The 18,954-nt window shown below is 51.0% G+C and overlaps 1 protein-coding gene across 4 annotated transcripts in view; it reads right to left on the bottom strand.

Moving 5' to 3' along the window:
- The window catches only part of PCSK7 (proprotein convertase subtilisin/kexin type 7), a 30,352-nt gene that overhangs the window by 8,164 nt on the left and 3,234 nt on the right, over window positions 1–18,954 (bottom strand). For 3 of the 4 annotated variants that reach the window (XM_060180002.1, XM_007522974.3, XM_060180004.1), the window contains exons 2-12: window positions 18,366–18,478; window positions 16,093–16,560; window positions 14,812–14,946; window positions 14,098–14,263; window positions 12,016–12,106; window positions 9,858–9,912; window positions 9,319–9,457; window positions 7,425–7,525; window positions 4,036–4,203; window positions 1,333–1,440; window positions 484–586 (exon numbers count right to left, since the gene is read on the bottom strand). In XM_060180002.1, the coding sequence (XP_060035985.1) occupies window positions 484–586; window positions 1,333–1,440; window positions 4,036–4,203; window positions 7,425–7,525; window positions 9,319–9,457; window positions 9,858–9,912; window positions 12,016–12,106; window positions 14,098–14,263; window positions 14,812–14,946; window positions 16,093–16,560; window positions 18,366–18,478 (1,647 nt within the window). The remainder of the gene's footprint in view (window positions 1–483; window positions 587–1,332; window positions 1,441–4,035; window positions 4,204–7,424; window positions 7,526–9,318; window positions 9,458–9,857; window positions 9,913–12,015; window positions 12,107–14,097; window positions 14,264–14,811; window positions 14,947–16,092; window positions 16,561–18,365; window positions 18,479–18,954) is intronic. The other variant, XM_060180003.1, reaches the window with a different exon arrangement.

Here is an 18,954-nt window from a genome sequence, read left to right as displayed (position 1 = left end):
AGGAAGGACCCCAGCTCCTCTGTGTCAGACAAGCTGAGAACTAAAGGAAGGAAGGACCCCCAGCTCCTCTGTGTCAGACAAGCTGAGAACCAAAGGAAGGAAGGACCCCCAGCTCCTCTGTTTCATCCTAATGCCACTGGGCTGAGAAGAGCCATGTGGCAAGTTCCTCGCAGGGAAGAGAAAGGAACTGCTTTCAATGCTTCCCAGGTCCCAGTCCCACCCCTCCGGCTAGCCTTTGCGGCTCCTCCCCACTACGAGTAACTCAGGAGAAAGGTCTTATTTAATCGCCTGGGGGGCCAGCCAACTCAGAAGCAGCAGCATGTCCTAAAATGGTCAAAGAAAACTCTCCAGGTTTGGCTGGAGCTCAGCTTCCAAGGAAGGGGGTAGAATCCGGCAGGCAGGATAAGATGAGCTGAGCTTCCCGGAGGCACTCCGCCCCAAACCTCAGGCCCCGGGTTAACCCCCTTTCTGCTGACTACTTACCATTCCAGAGGACCTCCAGCGAGTGGGGAGACAGGGGGATTGCCTTGTTCTCTCTTAACATGGGGCTGGCATAGGAGGCTAAGTAAGGGACAGACGTCCAGATCTGTTAAGGGACAGGAGGGATGGTGTGTGATCAAACAAGAATGATCTCTCTCTCTCAGGAATAAGATATTAGAGTTCTAATGCTCCTTATCACCTTCTTCCACTCCCAAAGCTCCTGCTGCCACCCTAAAATGCTTCCCGTGGCGCCAAATTATGGAGCCAGAGGAAATGGCTGTGTCTGGACACACAGCCCTTTGAGAACCACACCCCTAGCTGTGCCCCAAGTCCTGCTGAGGTCCGCTATACTCTTTGCAGTTTCAAAACTTCAGTCATAGCTGAGAAGCCTGTGTTATTATGATTATGACTTATTATTGAATAGAGACAGACAGAAATTCAGAAGGTAAGATAGAGAAAGAGACAGAGACACCTGCAGCTCTGCCTCATCACATATGAAGCTTTCCCCCTGCAGGTGAAGCCAGGTCCTTGCACACTGTAGCATGGGTGTTTGACTGAGTACATCACCACTTGCCCCACCCCTTTTTTTAAACAGAGCACTGCTCAGTTCTGGCTTATTGTGATGCAGGGGTTTGAACCCGGGACTGTGGAGCCTCAATGAGAATTTCTTACCCCCGAGAGCCTGCGTCTTCATTTGTAAACTGGGAAGCAGCTGGGTTGAGGGTAAAAGTAGTTAAGAAGTGAAATGAAGGAGCCTTTCTGAAGCACCTGTGAGGTCCCAGGAAGTGTTTTGGGCACTGAGCCCCCCTTGTCTAGCCTTTCCCTGAATGACTCCCTAGTAGGCCCCCTCACCTTGGCTGCGTTAACCAGCCTCCAAGCGTTGAGTAGGCCAAACCCGTGCTGGTGGCTGTGGCTGAAGCCAGCCTCGTTGGTGACCCAATCTGCTCGCCGATCCTCATACTGGAAGGAATGAGGTCCAGGTTAGTCTCTTGAATTTTAAAGTACATTTTTATAAGGGCATTAATTAATTTTTTAAAAAAATTTTTTAACCAGAGCACTGTTCAGCTCTGGCTTATGGTGGTGCGGGGGATTGAACCCAGGATTTTGGAGCTGCAGGCATGAGAGTCTGTTTGTATAACCATTATGCTATCTACCCTCCACCCTAATTTTTTTTTTTTTTTAACCTTATTAGGGAGAGATAGAGATGGAGAGAGATGGGAGGCAAGCTGAGAGTTTCCTATGAGATACAAAGAGAAAGAAACTAGATACCACTCTGATACATGTGGTATGGGGCACTGAACTGGTAACTTCAAGCATACAAGTCTGATGATATAACAGTGAAGTTTTTCTCATGGTATAATGGTTATGCAAAGAGACTCATGCCTGAGGCTCTAAAGTTCTAGGTTCAATTCTTTTTTTTAAATAATTTTTTAATATTTATTTATTCATTCCCTTTTGTTGCCCTTGTTTTATTGTTGTAGTTATTATAGTTGTTATTACTGATGTCATTGTTGTTGGATAGGACAGAGAGAAATGGAGAGAGGAGGGGAAGACAGAGAGGGGGAGAGAAAGATAGACACCTACAGATCTGCTTCACCGCCTGTGAAGCGACTCCTGTGTAGGTGGGGAACCGAGGGCTCGAACCGGATCCTTATGCTGGTCCTTGCCCAGGTTCAATTTTTTATACCACCAGAGCTGATCAGTGCTCTGGTTAAAAAAAAAAGTTTTCTCCAGTTGCTACTCTAAAGGCTTTCTTTTAAGGTAACAGAAATAGCACAGATGAAACACATTAGACTTGTATGACTGAGGCCCAGGGGTCCCAGGTTCAACATGCCAAAGCTGATCAATATTCTGGCCTTACCCTCTCATTCTTTCGTGATATGGAGAGAACAAGAGAGAGAAGTCAGAACTGGACCCCAGTATATGTGGGGCCTAATGCCTGTGAGTCCAGAGCTCTCCTCCTGGATGGGTCTAAAGAAATCTTTCTTTTCTTCCTTCCTTTTTTCTGCTTCTTTTGTTTTTTTTTAAAGAGTTTTATTTATTGGGTGGGAGTAGATAGCTCCAAAGTCCATTCAATCCCCTGTACCACCCTAAGCCAGAGCTGAGCAGTGCTCTGGTAAAAAAAAAAAAAAAAAAAAAAGTTTATTTTGGATAGAGATAGAAATTGAGAGGGAAGAAGGAGATGGGGGGGTGGGAACCTGCAGCACTGTTTCATCACTTCTGAAGTTTACCCCTGCAGGTGGGGACTGAAGGCTTGAACCCAGGTCCTTGTGCTCTACCACCCTGCCTCTGCTCTGCAGTATTTTTTAAAAAATATTTATTTATTTATTCCCTTTTGTTGCCCTTGTTTTATTGTTGTAGTTATTGTTGTTGTTGTTGGATAGGACAGAGAGAAATGGAGAGAGGAGGGGAAGACAGAGAGGGGGAAAGAAAGACAGACACCTACAGACCTGCTTCACCGCCTGTGAAGCGACTCCCCTGCAGGTGGGGAGCCAGGGGCTTAAACCGGGACCCTTCTGCTGGTCCTTGTGCTTTGTGCCACCTGCACTTAACCTGCTGCACTACCACCCGACTCCCAATAATTTTTTTTTTTTAAAGATTTCTTTTTTTCTTTTCTTTGCCTCCAGGGTTATCGCTGGGGCCCGGTGCCTACACCATGAATCCACCGCTCCTGGAGGCCATTTTTCCCCCCTTTTTTTGCCCTTGCTGTTTATCGGTGTTGCGGTTACTACTATTGTTGTCGTTGTTGTTGGATAGGACAGAGAGAAATTGAGATGGGAGGGGAAGACAGAGAAGGAGCGAGAAAGATAAGACACCTGCAGACCTGCTTGACCACCTGTGAAGCAACCCCCCTGCAGGTGGGGAGCCAGGGGCTCTAACCTGGATCCTTACGCCGGTCCTTGTGCTTTGCACCATGTGCACTCAACCCGCTGCACTACCGCCCGACTCCCTGCTCTGCAATAATTTTAAAAGAAAACAACAACAAAGTTCCTGGAAGATACCCAGTGGCACAATACAGGACTTGCATGGCTGATGCCCCAGGTATTCCAGAGCTGAGGAGTTTCCTAAAAAAAATGGTCAGGAATGAAGGTCTGTGGAGAAACACATGGTTTGAGTACAATGATGCCCTGTATTGGGTTCTCTGCACCAAAAATAAAAAAACACAAAGGTAACCTCAACATCCTAACTCTGGCTTCCCTGCCCGCTCTCTGGTCCAGTCAGTCCATATTGTCATGAAGGCATTAGGAGGGATAGATCCCCCAAGGAAAGCCGGATCCAAAGGTCAGAGTCCCATGATGTCACCACGAGGATGACTCACTTCCTGAGGTGGGGCTGGGATCCCAGGCTCTAGAGGGAGCATGGCCAGAGTGCTCTCATGCCAGTGAAACAGCATCAGCTGAACAGGTGCGAGTGAAGTGAGGTCTCTGGTCTTGATGGGGCAACACGTGCCACTGAGAGGAACTGAGTCCCTTATGTTAGGGACACTGAGAATCTGAAGCTTCCTGATCATTGGTACAGAAGTCTGGGGCTGACTTGGCCCCCACAGGCTCTCACCTGGGTGGCTGTGAAGACGATGATGTGCTGGACATCGCGCCAGGTGAGGCAGGGCCGCACCTGCAGCATCAGGGCGATCATGCCGGCTGCCAGGGGGGCTGCGGCTGAGGTCCCTGTGTGGCCCTCCGTGCAGCCTGTGCCCTTCTGGAGGTCCCAGTCAGTGGTCACCTGGGTGGTGGGAGAGTCAGAAACTGAGCTGGGAAGGTGGGTGATTCCCTGACCAGAGGGAGGCCCACTGGCAGGCCAAGACAAAGGACTTGCTAAGTCCTTCTGGGCCTTTCAAGAGAATCTTCTAGAAATGAGAAAAAGATTTTGGAATTTTAAAGATCTACTTATGGTGGTCTGGGAGATGGCACCATGGATTAAGCACTGGAGTCTCAAACGTGAGGTCCTGAGTTCAATCCCTGGCAGCACATATACCAGAGTGATGTCTGGTTACCTCCTGTGTCTCTCCTCCTATCTTTCTCATTAGTCAATAAAAATCTCAAAACAAAACAAAAAAAACCCCCACAAAACTACTTATGAGAGTCCGGTGCAGAGGGAAAGAGGTGTTAACCTGGCAGAGGCCTCACGTTCAGATACCTCATTCCCACATCCCCACCCCTGGCCCTGCTCCCAACACTCAGGCCCCTGCCACCCACCACCACGCCAGACAGAGGAAGTGGCTAGGGAGCAGTAGGGCCGCAGCTGGAGCTGGGACAACAATGACAGCATCATTCAAGGAAATTCAACTTGGCAGCTGAGCGATAGGGGCTGCCGCGACGTCAACATGAACAAAGGCAGAGTGTTCCCAGGGAGGGGGCGGCGGTTGCTTGCCCACCCCAGTGGGTGGCTCGCGATGAGCTTATGTCTACACTGGCTGCCCGCCCGGCCCGAGGCCAAGGATGGGACTAGCTGCCTCCAGCTCTGGGCCGGCACCTCGTTGTGGCTTCCATGAGCTTCCCCTCTTTCCCGGTGGTTCTGGGGTGGGAGGTGAGAAGGGGTGGGGATGGAGGGGAGAGTTGTTCAGAGGGAGCCAGAGACCAGGAGAGGGCATCTGCTTCCCACTGTGTCACTTCAGTCCCTTCACCAATGATGCCAACATTAGGACCAGGGCGGGTTGGCAAGGTGGCTCACTCAGATAGTGTACTGCTTTGCCCCGTGTGCAACCAGGTTTGAACTTGGGCCCCACCACACAATGGTCTCTTTGACTATCTCTCTCTCTCTTTCTGCCTTTAACTGGAAACAAATAGGACTGGGGAGGGCCAGGGAGAGTGAGCAGTGCAGTGACAGTGCACAGGACTTGTATCTGAGAGGTCCTAGGGGGCTGGGGAGATGGCATAATGGTTATGCAAAAAGACTTTTAAGCCTGAGGCTCTGAGGTCCCAGGTTCAATCCCCAGCACCACCATAAACCAGGGCTGAGCAGTGCTCTGGTAGAAGCAAGTAAATAACAAAACAAGTATCAGGTGAAGTCCCAGCTTAGTTCCCTGGCACTAAAAACAGCCAATGCTGACTGATGCTGTGGGCAAAACAAGATTAAACCAAATAAAACAAATAAAAAAAGGGAGGGAGTCGGGTGGTAGCACAGTGAGTTAAGCACATGTGGTGCAAAGCACAAGGACTGGCATCAGGATCCCGGTTCGAGCCCCCACTCTCCACCTGCAGGGGAGTTGCTTCACAGGCGGTGAAGCAGGTCTGCAGGTGTCTCTCTCTCCCCCCCTCCGTCTTCCCCTCCTCTCTCCATTTCTCTCTGTCCTATCCAACGACGACGACAACAACTGTAACAACAATAAAAACAACAAGGGCAACAAAAAGGAAATAAATAAACAAATTTTTTTTAAAAAGGGAAAAGCATCAGAAAAAAACAAAACAATAAAAACCCATAAGTTCCTCGTGGTCTGGGAGGTGGTGCAGTGGATAAAACATTGGATTCTCAACCATGAGGTCCCGAGTTTGATCCCCAGCAGCACATGTACCAGAGTGATGGCTGGTTCTTTCTCTCCCCCTATCTTTCTCATGAATAAATAAATTCTTAAAAAAAAAAAAAAGCCCAGAAGTTCCTTTCTTACACGCTTCTCTTCTGGGTCAGATGCCAGGGTTCTCATTACTGCCAAGAGCTGCCCTTGTATTCCTGGCTTCCCTTCCAGCTGTTACAGCAGCTGTCACAGGATGTAATTATGCAGACACCCTACCCTCCTGGGAGAACAGGGAAAACTCTCTGTGGGAGAGGGCAGCCTGAGGTGTGCCAGGGAGCAGATTGATTTCTTCCCGTTAAGGAAACAGCCTCCCAGTGACACAGCCCAGTGTGCAGTCGTGAGGCCCATGAACTTGCCCGTGGGTGCAGGGCCCTGGAGCTGCCCAGGCAGGTGGATGGTGGGCAGTGATGCCTCCACTCCCAGGCTTCGGGAGGACAGTGACACGCTGCTCCATACTTGCTGGGTCATCAACAGAAACCAGCCTTAAGGCAAGCCCACTCCAAAGATGGGAACTTGGCTGAGCCAACTCTCTTCATTTCTGGGCAAGGCCAACCTTTCACTTGAGTCCTCTCCTTTCCCTTTTCTCCCTGGGGTAGGGGAAGGGGCCAGAGGTCAGTCGACACAGAGCCCTGGAACACTGTGTTGACCAGAAGTCATTTACTGGCAAGACAAAAATCTTAAGTTTTGAAAAATGAACCTGACCTGGCAGATAAGACATGGCAGCCTAATCCCCAAAGGCCCCAGAGAGACCTGCCAGTTTGGGGGCCAATGGAGGCATCTGCCTTCTGCCCTGCGCCTGTCTGGAGTCCCCTGTCCTCAAAGTACTCTGCTAAAAGCAGGTAGAGACAGGCAAGAGGCTCCAGGGTGACAGCAGAGACCTGGCTTGATCCTGCAGGGATGGAGCTAAGCCAGCGGGTGCAGCATTGAACCCCAAAGTCTTTAGAAGGCGCCTACATCTAGAGAAGCTCCATGGAAAGAGCTCCTATGTGGCCAGGTGAACACATTCCCGACTCCTCTTCCCGCCCACACCACAAAGACAGCACACACCTTACTCTAGAGGATGAAGGCGACATTGTATTTACACAAGGCTGAAGACTTGTAGAAGGAGGATTTCTTTCTGTTTGTTTGTTTGTTTGAAGGAGGATTTCTTTTGTAAGCTCACAGAAGTGAGCCAGAGCCCAAATTCCACTCAAGGGAAATATCTCTAACAAGCTGTTGAATCGGTGTGATGCTGAACTGTTCTTCCAACATCAGAGTTGTTAGGGAAAACATTTCAGGTGAATACTGCTGGCACAGATGCGCTCAAAGTCCTCACTCTGTTCTTCCCACAGGGGCTGAGCTTAGAGGGGACAGATGTCTGGGATGAGGGAAACCTAGGGGTAGGACAAATGGACATGGAACACAGGGACCTGTGAGCCAGGCAGGCACTCACAATGCTCCGGAGCATCTTGTCCCCACCACTGAAGGTGACGGCCAGCATAGAGGCACACTCCTCTGCGTAGAATGGCATCCGGCCCTCCTCATCCACGGCACCTGGGGACAGAGACGGTGGGTGAGAAACGGAGGCAGCGTCAGCACTGTCTCTGGGCCATACCCAGGAGGCTGTCCTGAGGTGACAGAATCATCTCAGTGGGGTTGGGTGACATCTCACCCAGCAAGGCCACATGCCCCAGGCCAGGGTTTTGGGATTGGGCCCCAGCACCACACGGGAGCTCTATGAGGAAGCTCCAGGGACAGTAGAGTGGTATTGTCCTTTCTCTTTCTCCCTCCCTTTAAATCTAAAAAGAAAAGAAAAAAAAATTCGGCTTAGAAGGCTAGTCAGTATCACACATAAATAAAGCCTTGGGTTCTTTTCTTGGTGATGTGTTTTTAAAAAAAAAAGTGAGCCGGGTGGTAGTACAGCGGTGGCACCAAGCGTAAGGACTGGCGTAAGGATCCTGGTTCGAGCGTCCAGCTTCCCACCTGCAGGGAAGTCTCTTCACTAGCAGTGAAGCAGGTGTGCAGGTGTCTCTCTTTCTCTCCCCCTCTGTCTTCCCCTCCTCTCTCCATTTCTCTTTGTCCTGTCCAACAATGATGACATCAATAACAACAACAAGGGCAACAAAATGGAATAAATAAATAAATAAATATTAAAAAAAAAAAAAAGGAGAAAGAGGAAGAGGAGAAGAAAGGAAAATCAGAGCACCCCAGGCCACTCAAGGTGCCCAGCTCCTCAGGACATAGGCCACCTCAGGTGGCAGAGGGACCTGTAACCTTGGGCCATGCTTTACACAGACTCCAGTGAAACTACACACCTGGGTGGCAGATGCTGCGAGGGCATTGCAGGAAAGGCCTTTAACTTAGGCTGGTGGGGGAAGGTTAGGGAAGACTCGGAGCAGGAAGCCAGAGGCCTAAGCAGCTGCTGTGGGTGGAGGCGGGTGGGATGGGGTGTCTCCAGATGATGGGCTTAGTGTGTTTCCAGAATCGGGGGCGGGACAATCCGAGAGCTTCTGGGAGCAGGGCTAGTCCCTCCTAACTAACTGAGCCTGTGCTCACACATTTAGAGTGATACACAGAAATTGGGGTGCCCCAAGCCTCACAACCCCCCTACTGTATCTCACATATATGCATCATCCCGGCACTCTCGGTACTTAGTCCTCCCACCTACTGAATCAATAGATCAATCTCTCTCTCATACAGAGTATACAGCCCTTCCACCAATGAAACACATGCTCCAAGATACTCAATCAGACCAAGGAGGTAACCCAGTTGCACCAGGTTCAATATCTGGCACCTCACATGCCACAGTTGAGCAGTGCCAGGAGTCGGGTCCTTTCTTTCATGAAAATGAAATTAATTTTGGGAGTCGGGCGGTGGCGCAGTGGGTTAAGCGCACGTGGTGCAAAGTGCAAGGACCAGAGTAAGGATCCCAGTTTGAGCCCCAGGCTCCCTACCTGCAGGGGAGTCGCTTCACAGGTGGTGAAGCAGGTCTGCTGGTATCTTTCTCTCCCTCCCCCTCTGTTTTCCCCTCCTCTCTCCATTTCTCTCTGTCCAACAATGATGACATCAATAAAAATAATAACTACAACAATGAAACAACAAGGGCAACAAAAGGGAATAAGTACTAAAAAAAAAAAAAAAAGTACACTACCACCACTTTAACACAAAGATTGTTAAACAATGTCCCCACCACTGAGTCAAGACACACAAGACACACAATCCCCTGACCACTGAGCCACACAATGGCATAGAACCCTCCCACCACTGAGTCTTTTTCTCTCTCTCTCACTCACATTCTCTCTCTCTCTATCTCTCTCACTCTCAGAAAGCCAGCAGCCACTTGCTACCTATGGTGACCGTGTAGATGGAGTTGGCGTAACCGTCATAGTTGCAGTTGTCGTTGTGTTGGCCTCCGTTGCCGCTGGCAACCACAAAGATGCTGCCGAAACCCTTGCGGCCGGCTATCACTCCATGCTGCAGGGCTGCCTGGGGAGCAGAAACAAGGGGTGAGAGCTGAGGGGGTTTGCTGAGACAGGCAGAGACCTCTGCCTCCACACTGACTGCTGCCCCTCCCTCCCTTTCTAGAAAGGACAGACCTAAAGCCCACAGGACACTGGGCCTGGGGAAAAGAGATGGAAGGATGGATGCTGTTGGCTGACGTGCTCATTTGGCAGTTGGACAAGAGAACAGAATCAGAGACAGAAACCCGGGTGTTGCTCTAACGGTGAGTGTCCATGCTCTCTCTTCCACATTAGGAGCTCTCCTGAACGGAGGTGGGAGGGCTGGGCGGTACAGGCCTGGCACTGCAGGTGGGCAGTGAGAGGTAGTGCTTTTTCTAGGGCCGGACAGAGGGTCCCAGGTCTCCTGCAGTGTCCCTGAAGCTCACCTTTCCGAGCTGGTGGGGGCCATCCACCGTCTTTCCATCGTCATCTGGTCCCCAGCTATTGAGAAATGCCCAGAGGGGAGAGTCAGTGTTAGGCTGTGGCTGCCCGTGGCCTTCTAGTCCCAGCTGGCCACCGAAGGGGCCAAGGTTGGAAACCCCAAAACTAAAAGACAGGGGTCAAATGTTTGGCCCTCCCTCCAACATGTAAAAAGTGTACTCAGGTTCTTTTTTTCACTGGAAACCTTTCCAGTTGAAGACGTTAGCCTGTGGCTGAAATCCTTTGTTAGGCTCAGGGAGCAGGAGACAGGGTGTGTGTGTGTGTGTGTGTGTGGTGTAGTGTGTGTGTGTGTACACAGGATGGGGGTCATTGTACTTGTTAGGCTCAGGGAGCAGGAGACAGGGTGTGTGTGTGTGTGTATGTGTGTGTACACAGGACAGGGGGTGGCGGTGGTGGTGTCATTGTACTTCTGACCCAGAGGTCAAACTATGCCCGAAGGTAGAGCACCCACAAAAGCAGCAGCATTCCTACCTTGCAGGCCCTTAGGTTGAGTTCTCTATTGCTTCTCTAAGAGGAAATATACCTCATGGTGGAGGTCACAGGTAATACTTTGGGGAGTTATTACGTGGGGGAAAACAGGTACCATCAGGGAATGCTACTATGCTCTGCCTCCATTCCTTCTTTTAAAAATGTATTTATTTGGGCTGGGTGGTGGCCCACCTGGTTGAGCACACACATTACAGTGCAGAAGGACCAAGGTTCAAGCCCCCAGTCCCCACCTGCAAGGGGAAAGCTTCATGAGTGGTGAAGCAGTATTGTAGGTGTCTCTCTGTCTCTGTCCCTCTCTATCAGTCCTTTCCCTCTCAATTTCTGGCTGTCTCTATCCAATAAATAAAGATAATAAATTTTTTTTTAAAAAGTATTTATTTATTTATTGGATAGAGGCAGAGAGGAATTGAGAGGGTAAGGGGAGACAGAGTGAGAAAAGGGTGGGGGTAGATAGCACAATGGTTATACAAACAGACTGTGATGCCTGAGGCTCTGAGGTCCCAGGTTCAATCCCCCACACCACCATAAGCCACAGCTGATCAGTGCTCTGGTTAATAATAAAAAAAAAGAGATAAAGACACCTGCAGCACAGCTTCACTGACTGTGAAGCTCCCCCTTGTAGGTGGGGGCCGGGGACTTGAACCCAGATGCTTGCAGTTCATGTACACTCCACTAGGTGACCAGGCGTGCCACCACCTGCCCCCCTCCCATGTCTTATGAGACAGTTCAGCTCTGGTATAAACAGTGTTGGGGACTGAAGCCAAGGCCTTAGGCTTGCAAGTCCTCTGTTTATCTGCTGAGCTACCTCTCTGCCCAACAACCTCAGTTGCCCCTAATTTTTTTTTAAATTGTTGTTGTAGTTATTATTGTTGTTGCTGATGTCGTCTTTGTTAGATAGGGCAGAGAGAGAAATGGAGAGAGGAGGGGAAGACAGAGAGAAGGAGAGAAAGACACCTGCAGACCTGCTTCACTGCTTGTGAAGTGACTCCCCTGCAGATGGGGAGCTGGGGGCTTGAACTGGGATCCTTACACCAGCCCTTGCACTTTGCGCCACCTGCCCTTAACACACTGTGCTACTTACCGCCTGACTCCCACTCGTTATGTTTTTGTCAAGAATTCCCAGCTCTGAGGTGACTTTTTCAGATAGAAAGACAGGGAGAGACATCACAGCACTGAAGTTTCCCCCAGCACCACGGTGCTGGATGTGGTGTACTGGGGGCTTGAACCTGGGTCGAGAGCCTGAGAAGGAAGGCACTTTCCCAGGTAAGCTGTCTCAGTGGCCCCAGTTTCTTCTGAAGCTGCTTTACTGTTTCTGTGTAAAGGGTGTTGGGAGGCTGATGGCTCAGCTTTGGTGTGGCTGGAGAGGAAAGCCCACTTTCTCCCAGAAGTCTCCCTGTAGTGGGGAGGGGTACTCTGTATGGCAACTTGTTTACTGGGGCAACATGAAGCTTAAGGCAGAGGAACCTCTGGCTTGGATCCTGGTGACAGGAGTGTGGCAGCCTTAGTGAGGGGTGTGTGCCGGGTCCTGTTCTGCTCTGGAGGAGCTGTGGGACCCGCTATTCTTTTGCTGGAGGAGGCTTCTGGGGCCCCCGTCGTTGGCCCAGGCCAGCTCACCTGCAGCTGTAGATGTCATTGATCTGGTAGTGCTTGTTGAACGCCACGGCCTCCATGCTGTCGGTCAGGGGTCCATCCAGCACCCGGATACCTAGGTGGTGAGGTCATACAGACTCTTCACTGTTCAGTCCCTTGGGGGACTGCCTTTGGGTACTCCTTTCTGAGCTCTCCTGAACATTATGGGATTTTTCAGCTCGTGTGTATGTACCTGTGTAGAAAGGTCCTTTGACATAATGCTAGATCCGGGACTTCATGGCTCATGGAGGCCGGAGAGCAGTGAGCTGAGGGCCCCTACCTGCTTCCTTAATGATCTGAAACACTTGCTGTGCTACCTGGTCTGTAGGTTTCTTTTTTTAAAATATTTTATTTATTTATTTATTCTCTTTTGTTGCCCTTGTTGTTTCATTGCTGTTGTTATTGATGTTGTTGTTGGATAGGACAGAGAGAAATGGAGAGAGGAGGGGAAGACAGAGAGGGGGAGAGAAAGATAGACACCTGCAGACCTGCTTCACAGCATGTGAAGCGACTCTCCTGCAGGTGGGGAGCCGGGGGCTCAAACCGGGATCCTTACGCCTCAGGTCCTTGCTCTGTGCCGCCTGCACTTAACCCGCTGCGCTACCGCCCGACTCCCGGTCTATAGGTTTCTAATAGGAGGTTCTTAAAACCATTATTAGAGGCTCATGGATAAGTAACACTGTCCTCTAAGGTGGGGTGGGACATACCCTGGGAGTCCTGAGGGACAAGGGGGCCTTCAGAAGGGAAATGTGCCCTGAAGTTCCTGGTGTCCTCTGCATGTTCTTTTAGAGAGAGCTGCTGCCCTCTGCTGGAGCATTAGAGGTATGCAACCAATCCATTCAGTCCAGAGGTAGCATTCATATCCCAGGAATTGTGCAGAGGGCTTCGCCATTCATTCTCTTTACCTTCTGACTTGATGAAAAAAAGACTGAGAGGGGAAGGAGACACAGAACAGCCCCCAAGGGACCAGAGCAGCTCAGCTCTGTGGGGACGGTGGAGAGTAGAGACCACCAGAAAGCCTGGGAGCTGGAGTGAGGTGGGAAGGCAGCCCCCACAAGTAAGGGGTCTGAGAGGAAGCCTCTGGACAGGAGTATAGGAGCGGATATTACAATGAGCCAGGCTACTAGTGAGGCACTGCCAGGATCAGAAAAAGGGAAGAGGCTGAGCAGGTGGACGTTGAGGCCTCTGTCCCATAGCAAAAACATCTCCATCTTAATCTGCTTTCTATAGAGGGGTCGCCACCCAAAACACACTCGAAACCACTGCCCTGACTGGCCTACAGACACCTGCTGTAAGATTACTCTGTGTGCTGGGCTGTGTGTAAGTGAGTGATATTCGTGGGGGTATAGATGTATGTGTGTGAGATGTGGTATGTGACGGTGAGTGTGTGTGGTATGGTGTGTAAGTGTGTGAAGTGTAGCTGTGTGTATGTTGTGTGAAGTGCTGTTATGCTTGTGGTGTGGGTATAAGTATGGTGTGTGTATATGTGTGCATAGTTTTATGTGTGCTGTGGAGCGTGTGCTATCTGTGTGGAATGGAGAGAGTATGTGAAGTATAGTTGTGTGTGTGGGTCTGTGTATATCATGTGTGTGGTGAGACTATATGTGCATATGGTGTGTGTGGTTTGTGAAGTGTGTTTTTTAAAAAACTTCTTATTCCCTTTTGTTGCCCTTGTTGTTTTATTGTTGTTGTAGTCATTATTGTTGTTGATGTTGTCACTGTTGGATAGGACAAAGAGAAATGGAGAGAGGAGGGGAAGACAGAGAGGGGGAAAGAAAGAGAGACCACTTGCAGACCTGTTTCACCACCCGCCTGTGAAGCGACTCCCCTGCAGGTGGGGAGCCAGAGGCTCAAACCAGGATCCTTAAACGGGTCCCGAGAAGTGTAGTTTTATGTGTGTGGTTTGTGTGTTGTGGAGGTGTGTGTGAAGCTATGTGTGTGTGGTGTGTGCAGCATAGTTGTATGTGTGTGGTTTGTGTGCTGTGGGGGAGTGCACATGGCTCCTCGGGGTGTGGGATTTTGCCGGGTGTGGGTGTGTGAGTGCAGGAAGGTCACTGAGGAAGGTACCTGCTATGCGGCTCCCATAGGCCACGCCCACAGCACAGAAGCTGTTGTTGGGCACCGCAGCGATCTCCCCCGCACACCGTGTGCCGTGGTGGTTGCCATTCTCTTCATCAGGGTGCGGCATAGGGTCAGGGTCATTGGAGTTGAGGTCATAGCTGCCTTCCGGACTCTGTAAAATTCAGGTGAAAGAGGACGACATGTGGTAACTCCCTGGTCTTGTGACTCAGGGAGAGGGACCACTGGGGGTTCAGGGTTTTGAGACAAGGCAGCAGGTCCCCCCTAGCTCTGTGGGGACAGGACACACAAGGCAAAAGCTGAGGAGGCCACGGGTCTCAGTAGACTTCCCCCCCACCCCTCAGAGAAATGGAGGCTACTCCAGGGTTGGGCTGAAGGAGACAGAGCCCATCAGTCAGGCTTCAGAGAGGGGAAGGTACCAGAGCTGCCTGCAGGAGCCACGCCTGACTCAGCTGGTCAGGGAGCAGAGGCAGGAACCAGGAAGGACACATGGGGTCCTCTCCCTCTGCCAGAGCAGGGCCACTCCCAGTGCCTCAAGTGCCAGCCTGGCAAGCTTGGGGAACAGGAGAGCTGGAGGGACACCAGCCCAGCTCCCAGGTCTGTCTCTGACCCAGTGGCTGCTACAAAAGGGGCCTGGCCGCAGGCAGTACCAAGGAGCAGGTCAGCCCCGGGAGCGGCAGGAAGCAGTCCAAGGCCACTCACATAATTGGGTGCAATGTCCTGGATGGTGTGCTCCACGCCGTCATCCACCACCACCACTGTCACCCCTTGTCCAGTGACATTGCGCTCCCAGACTCCAGTCACGTTGATGTCTCTGCCAGGGCTCCGCCGATTATTCTGTAGGAGAGATAGGGTCAGGGAGGATTTTCAAAGCCTGAGCATCCCAGACACCCAGCCTGGTCTTTCATGCCTGGCCACCACCAAAGAGTAAGCCCAGGGGTGCGGAGCTGCAGATCCACATGAAGGGACAGCAAGGAGGGCCGTATGACAGTGGTGTCACAGCCAGGCTCTTCAGGAGGGTGGGCCAAGGTCTGGACTTAAGGGCTAGGTGGCACACTGACTCTATAGATTTTGCAGTGCCAGGGAGTGAGCCCACAACACATGTGGTACCACTGCTGAGTACCCTCCCTGGGTCAACTTTTTTAATTCTTTATTTCTTAGAGAGACTGAGGGAGGAAAGCAGAGAGAGAAGAGAGACACCATAGCATGGCTCTACCATCCATGGAGCTTCCCCTGGTGCCATCCACGGTACTCCCATGTGGTGCTGAGGCTCAAACCCAGGGTTTCACATATGAGAAGACATATGCTATACAGGGTGACCTATCTCTGGACCTAGATAGCACACCTACTAAGCTGTATAGTTTGAAGGTGACTTGGACACTCCATAGTGATGTTAGTAGCCCACACTAATAAAGTCTCTGCTGTGTACTGGGCATCGTTCTGATTCATGTCTCCTAGTCAGAATACTAGTAGGTAGAAAGCGTAACAGTGAGGTATTACACACAGGGAAACTGAGGCACACAGAGGCTAAGCAGCTTGCCCAAAGGCATGTGCTAGCACACAGCAGAGCAAGAGATTAAGCTCAGAATCCTAATCACTGTTGGTAAAGTGAGACCAAGGAGAAAACCCCCTCACAGGTGCCCCCAGAAACCTCTTTTTTAACTTAATTTATTTATTTGATAGGACAGAGATAAACTGAGAGGGAAGGGGAGATGGGGGGCGGGGAGGAGACACCTGCAGTACCACTTCACTGCTTGTGAAGTGTCTTCCTGCAGGTGGGGAGCAGGGGCTTGAACCCAGGTCCTTGTGCATGGTAATGTGTGCACTCAACCAGGAGTACCACCACCCGGTCCCCCTACCCCCACACCCCGTCTGGAACCTCTCCGCACGCAAAGGATGGGGGTCGCTGAAGCCCATCAAGCCCACTCCAGAGAAGGCGGCCAGATGCATCCATCTGGCACTACGGACCTGGGGGGGACTCACCAGGTGCCACTGCTGCGGGTACTTTGGGTCGTTGAAGTGGAGGCTGCGCTTGGCCCGCTTCAGTAGCCTCTGCTCTGAGTGCCAACGCACGGCTTTGTGCATCCCGAGCACAGCCTCTGCCTGTCGCCGGATGACCTCCACCGGCTTGGGCCCAGCAGGCTGCACGAAGAGGTAGTGGCCCTGCAGCTCCCCAATGCGGCCGGTATTCACCAGCCCCGCGGCCTGGGCCAAGGCATCAGCCTGCTGCTCCAACATCTTCAGCCCCTCGCCTGCCCCGCTGTCCAGGTGCACAGCCCAGCTGAGCCCCCCTGGGCTGTGGCCCGAGGGCCCACCTGGTGTTGCCACACCCGTGGCCCAAGGGACCAGAAAGAAGAGGCCAGCGAACTCCAGCCAGAGGCAGGTGGGCGGGCCCAGGGGGGCATCCGAGTGTGGCGCCTTCTGCCTCCCCTTCGGCATCAGAGCAGCCGGCTGCAGACAAAGAGAAAGGCCAGGAGACATGAGAGTGCTGAGAGGGCAGGAACTGGGGAGACCAAGTATCAGCACCTTGTACCTGCACAGCTCCAGTCGGCTTCTTTAAATCATTAAGCCTCACATCCTCTCCTTTTGCACACATTTATCCCCAGCAGGTAGGAAGAAGTCCTCAGAGGGAACGGGGGCTGCACTAACCAGGGCAAGTGGGGGAAGTGCGATAGTGCCATGGGCTAATAATCCCCAGTTCTCCAACAAACGGAGCAGAACAGCCCGCTGTGAACAGGCACCAGGTTGTTCTTCCTCACTTGATGCCATTGAAAGAGTTCAAAGTTGGGGCTGGGTGGTGGTGCACCTGGTTGAGTGCACACATTACAGTGAGTAAGGACCCAGGTTCAAGGCCCCAGTCCCCACCTGCAGGGGGAAAGCTTCACGAGTGGTGAAGCAGGGCTGTAGGTATCTCTCTGTCTCTCTCCCTCTCTACCTCCCCCTTCCCTCTCAATTTCCGGTTATCTCTATCCAATAAATAAGTAAAGATAATTTTAAAAATTAAAAAAAAATAAAAGTCTTTAGAAAAATAGAGGGGCCAGGTGGTGGTGCAATTGGTTGAGCACACATGTTACAGTGCATAAGGATCCAGGTTCGAGGTCCCTGGTCTCCCCCTGCAGGGGGAAAGCTTCACAAGTGGTGAAGCAGTGCTGCAGGTGTCTCTCTGTCTCTCTCCCTGTCTATCACCCCCTTCCCTCTCAGTTCTGTCTATCTCAATCCAATAAATAAATAAAGATAAAAAATATATTTAAAATTTTTTTAAAAAATAGAAAGGGTTTAAGTCACAGCCCATGAACTCCTGGCTCAAACATAACTGTTCCTTAGCAAAGACCCTTATTTATTAGAGAGGATGGAAATCTCTCAAAAGTTTTATCTTTCTTTTATTAATTAATTAACTAATTAATTATTTAATTTTACCAGAACACTGCTCAGCTCTGACTTATGGAACCTGGGACTTTGGAGCCTCAGGCATGAGAGTCAGTTTGCATAACCATTATGCTATCTACCCACACCCTCTCTCTCAAAAGTTTAAATCGGGGGTCGAGCGGTAGTGCAGCAGGTTAAGTGCACAAGGCATAAAGCACAAGGACTGGCTTAAGGATCCCAGTCTGAGCCCTGGCTCCCCACCTGAAGGGGGGGTCATGTCAGTCATAAGCTAAGTGAAGCAGGTCTGCAGGTGTCTATCTTTCTCTCCCCCTCTGTCTTCCCGACCTCTCTCCATTTCTCTCTGTCTTACCTAACAATAACAACAACATCAATGAAGCCAGGGATCAAACTTGAGACTTCATGCCCACAGGTCTGGAATTACCTCCTGGGCTGTATTTTTTTTTTTATATTTATTTATTTATTACCTTTTGTTGCCCTTATTGTTTTATTGTTGTTATCATCGTTGTTGGATAGGACAGAGAGAAATGGAGAGAGGGGGAGAGAAAGATAGACACCTGCAGACTGGCTTCACCGCCTGTGAAGCGACTCCCCTGCAGGTGGGGAGCTGGGGGCTTGAACTGGGATCCTTACGCCAGTCCTTGTGCTTTGTGCCACGTGCGCTTAACCTGCTGCGCTACTGCCCAACTCCCTATTTTTTTTTTTATGTAACTAAAAATGATGTATAATATAATGAAAATTCAGGAGTATACTATATGTGTGCATATATGTCACAAGACCCACTGCCAAAGTTGTACTGCCATTATACCAGAGTCCTCTGTACCTGCCCATCCCCATCCACTTCCCAATAACCACCATAATTCCATTCCCACCTGGACGCTCCTTGGTGAGCTCCTGGTCTGGCTAACCACTTCACACTCATTTTGTGCCCACAGAGAAATGGCATCACTTGCCCTGCCAGTGGTGCTGCGGGCACCCGGCAGACCTGCGGGTGGAGAAGCGTAGAGCAAGCAGAGGTGAGCCATGAACTCGGGGACCCGGGTGGGGCCAGAGAAACTGGCTGCCGATCAAGCATCATATCTCGGCATCTCCACCAGGTCACACACCGGAAAAGTGCAGGTACAGGAAATCCAGATCAACACATAGCCCAGGAACCCCATTTGTGCTGGTCATCACGTCATCCCTTCCAGGTTTGGAATGTCTTAAGGATGCTGGGGGGGGGGGGCAATCAGAGGAAACAGGAGGCAGAGTCTCTAGGGAGAGTCAAGAATGCAGATGGAACTGACAGGTGTGGAGGCCAAGTGGGCAGCTGGGAGCAAAGACAAGACTGGAAAGCAACACTAATTGCTGTTCAGTTAGGCTCTCTGCAGTTTGGCTGGGAGATCAGGGCTCTGGCTCCAAAGCTGGTGTTGCCACTCATGCTTTGATGGGAGGGACAACTTGTGGGCAGCTGTAGGGAAA

Source organism: Erinaceus europaeus, chromosome 20 (assembly GCF_950295315.1).
Source record: "Erinaceus europaeus chromosome 20, mEriEur2.1, whole genome shotgun sequence".
NCBI lineage: Eukaryota > Metazoa > Chordata > Mammalia > Eulipotyphla > Erinaceidae > Erinaceus > Erinaceus europaeus.
This window is presented reverse-complemented; position numbering and strand designations above follow the sequence as displayed.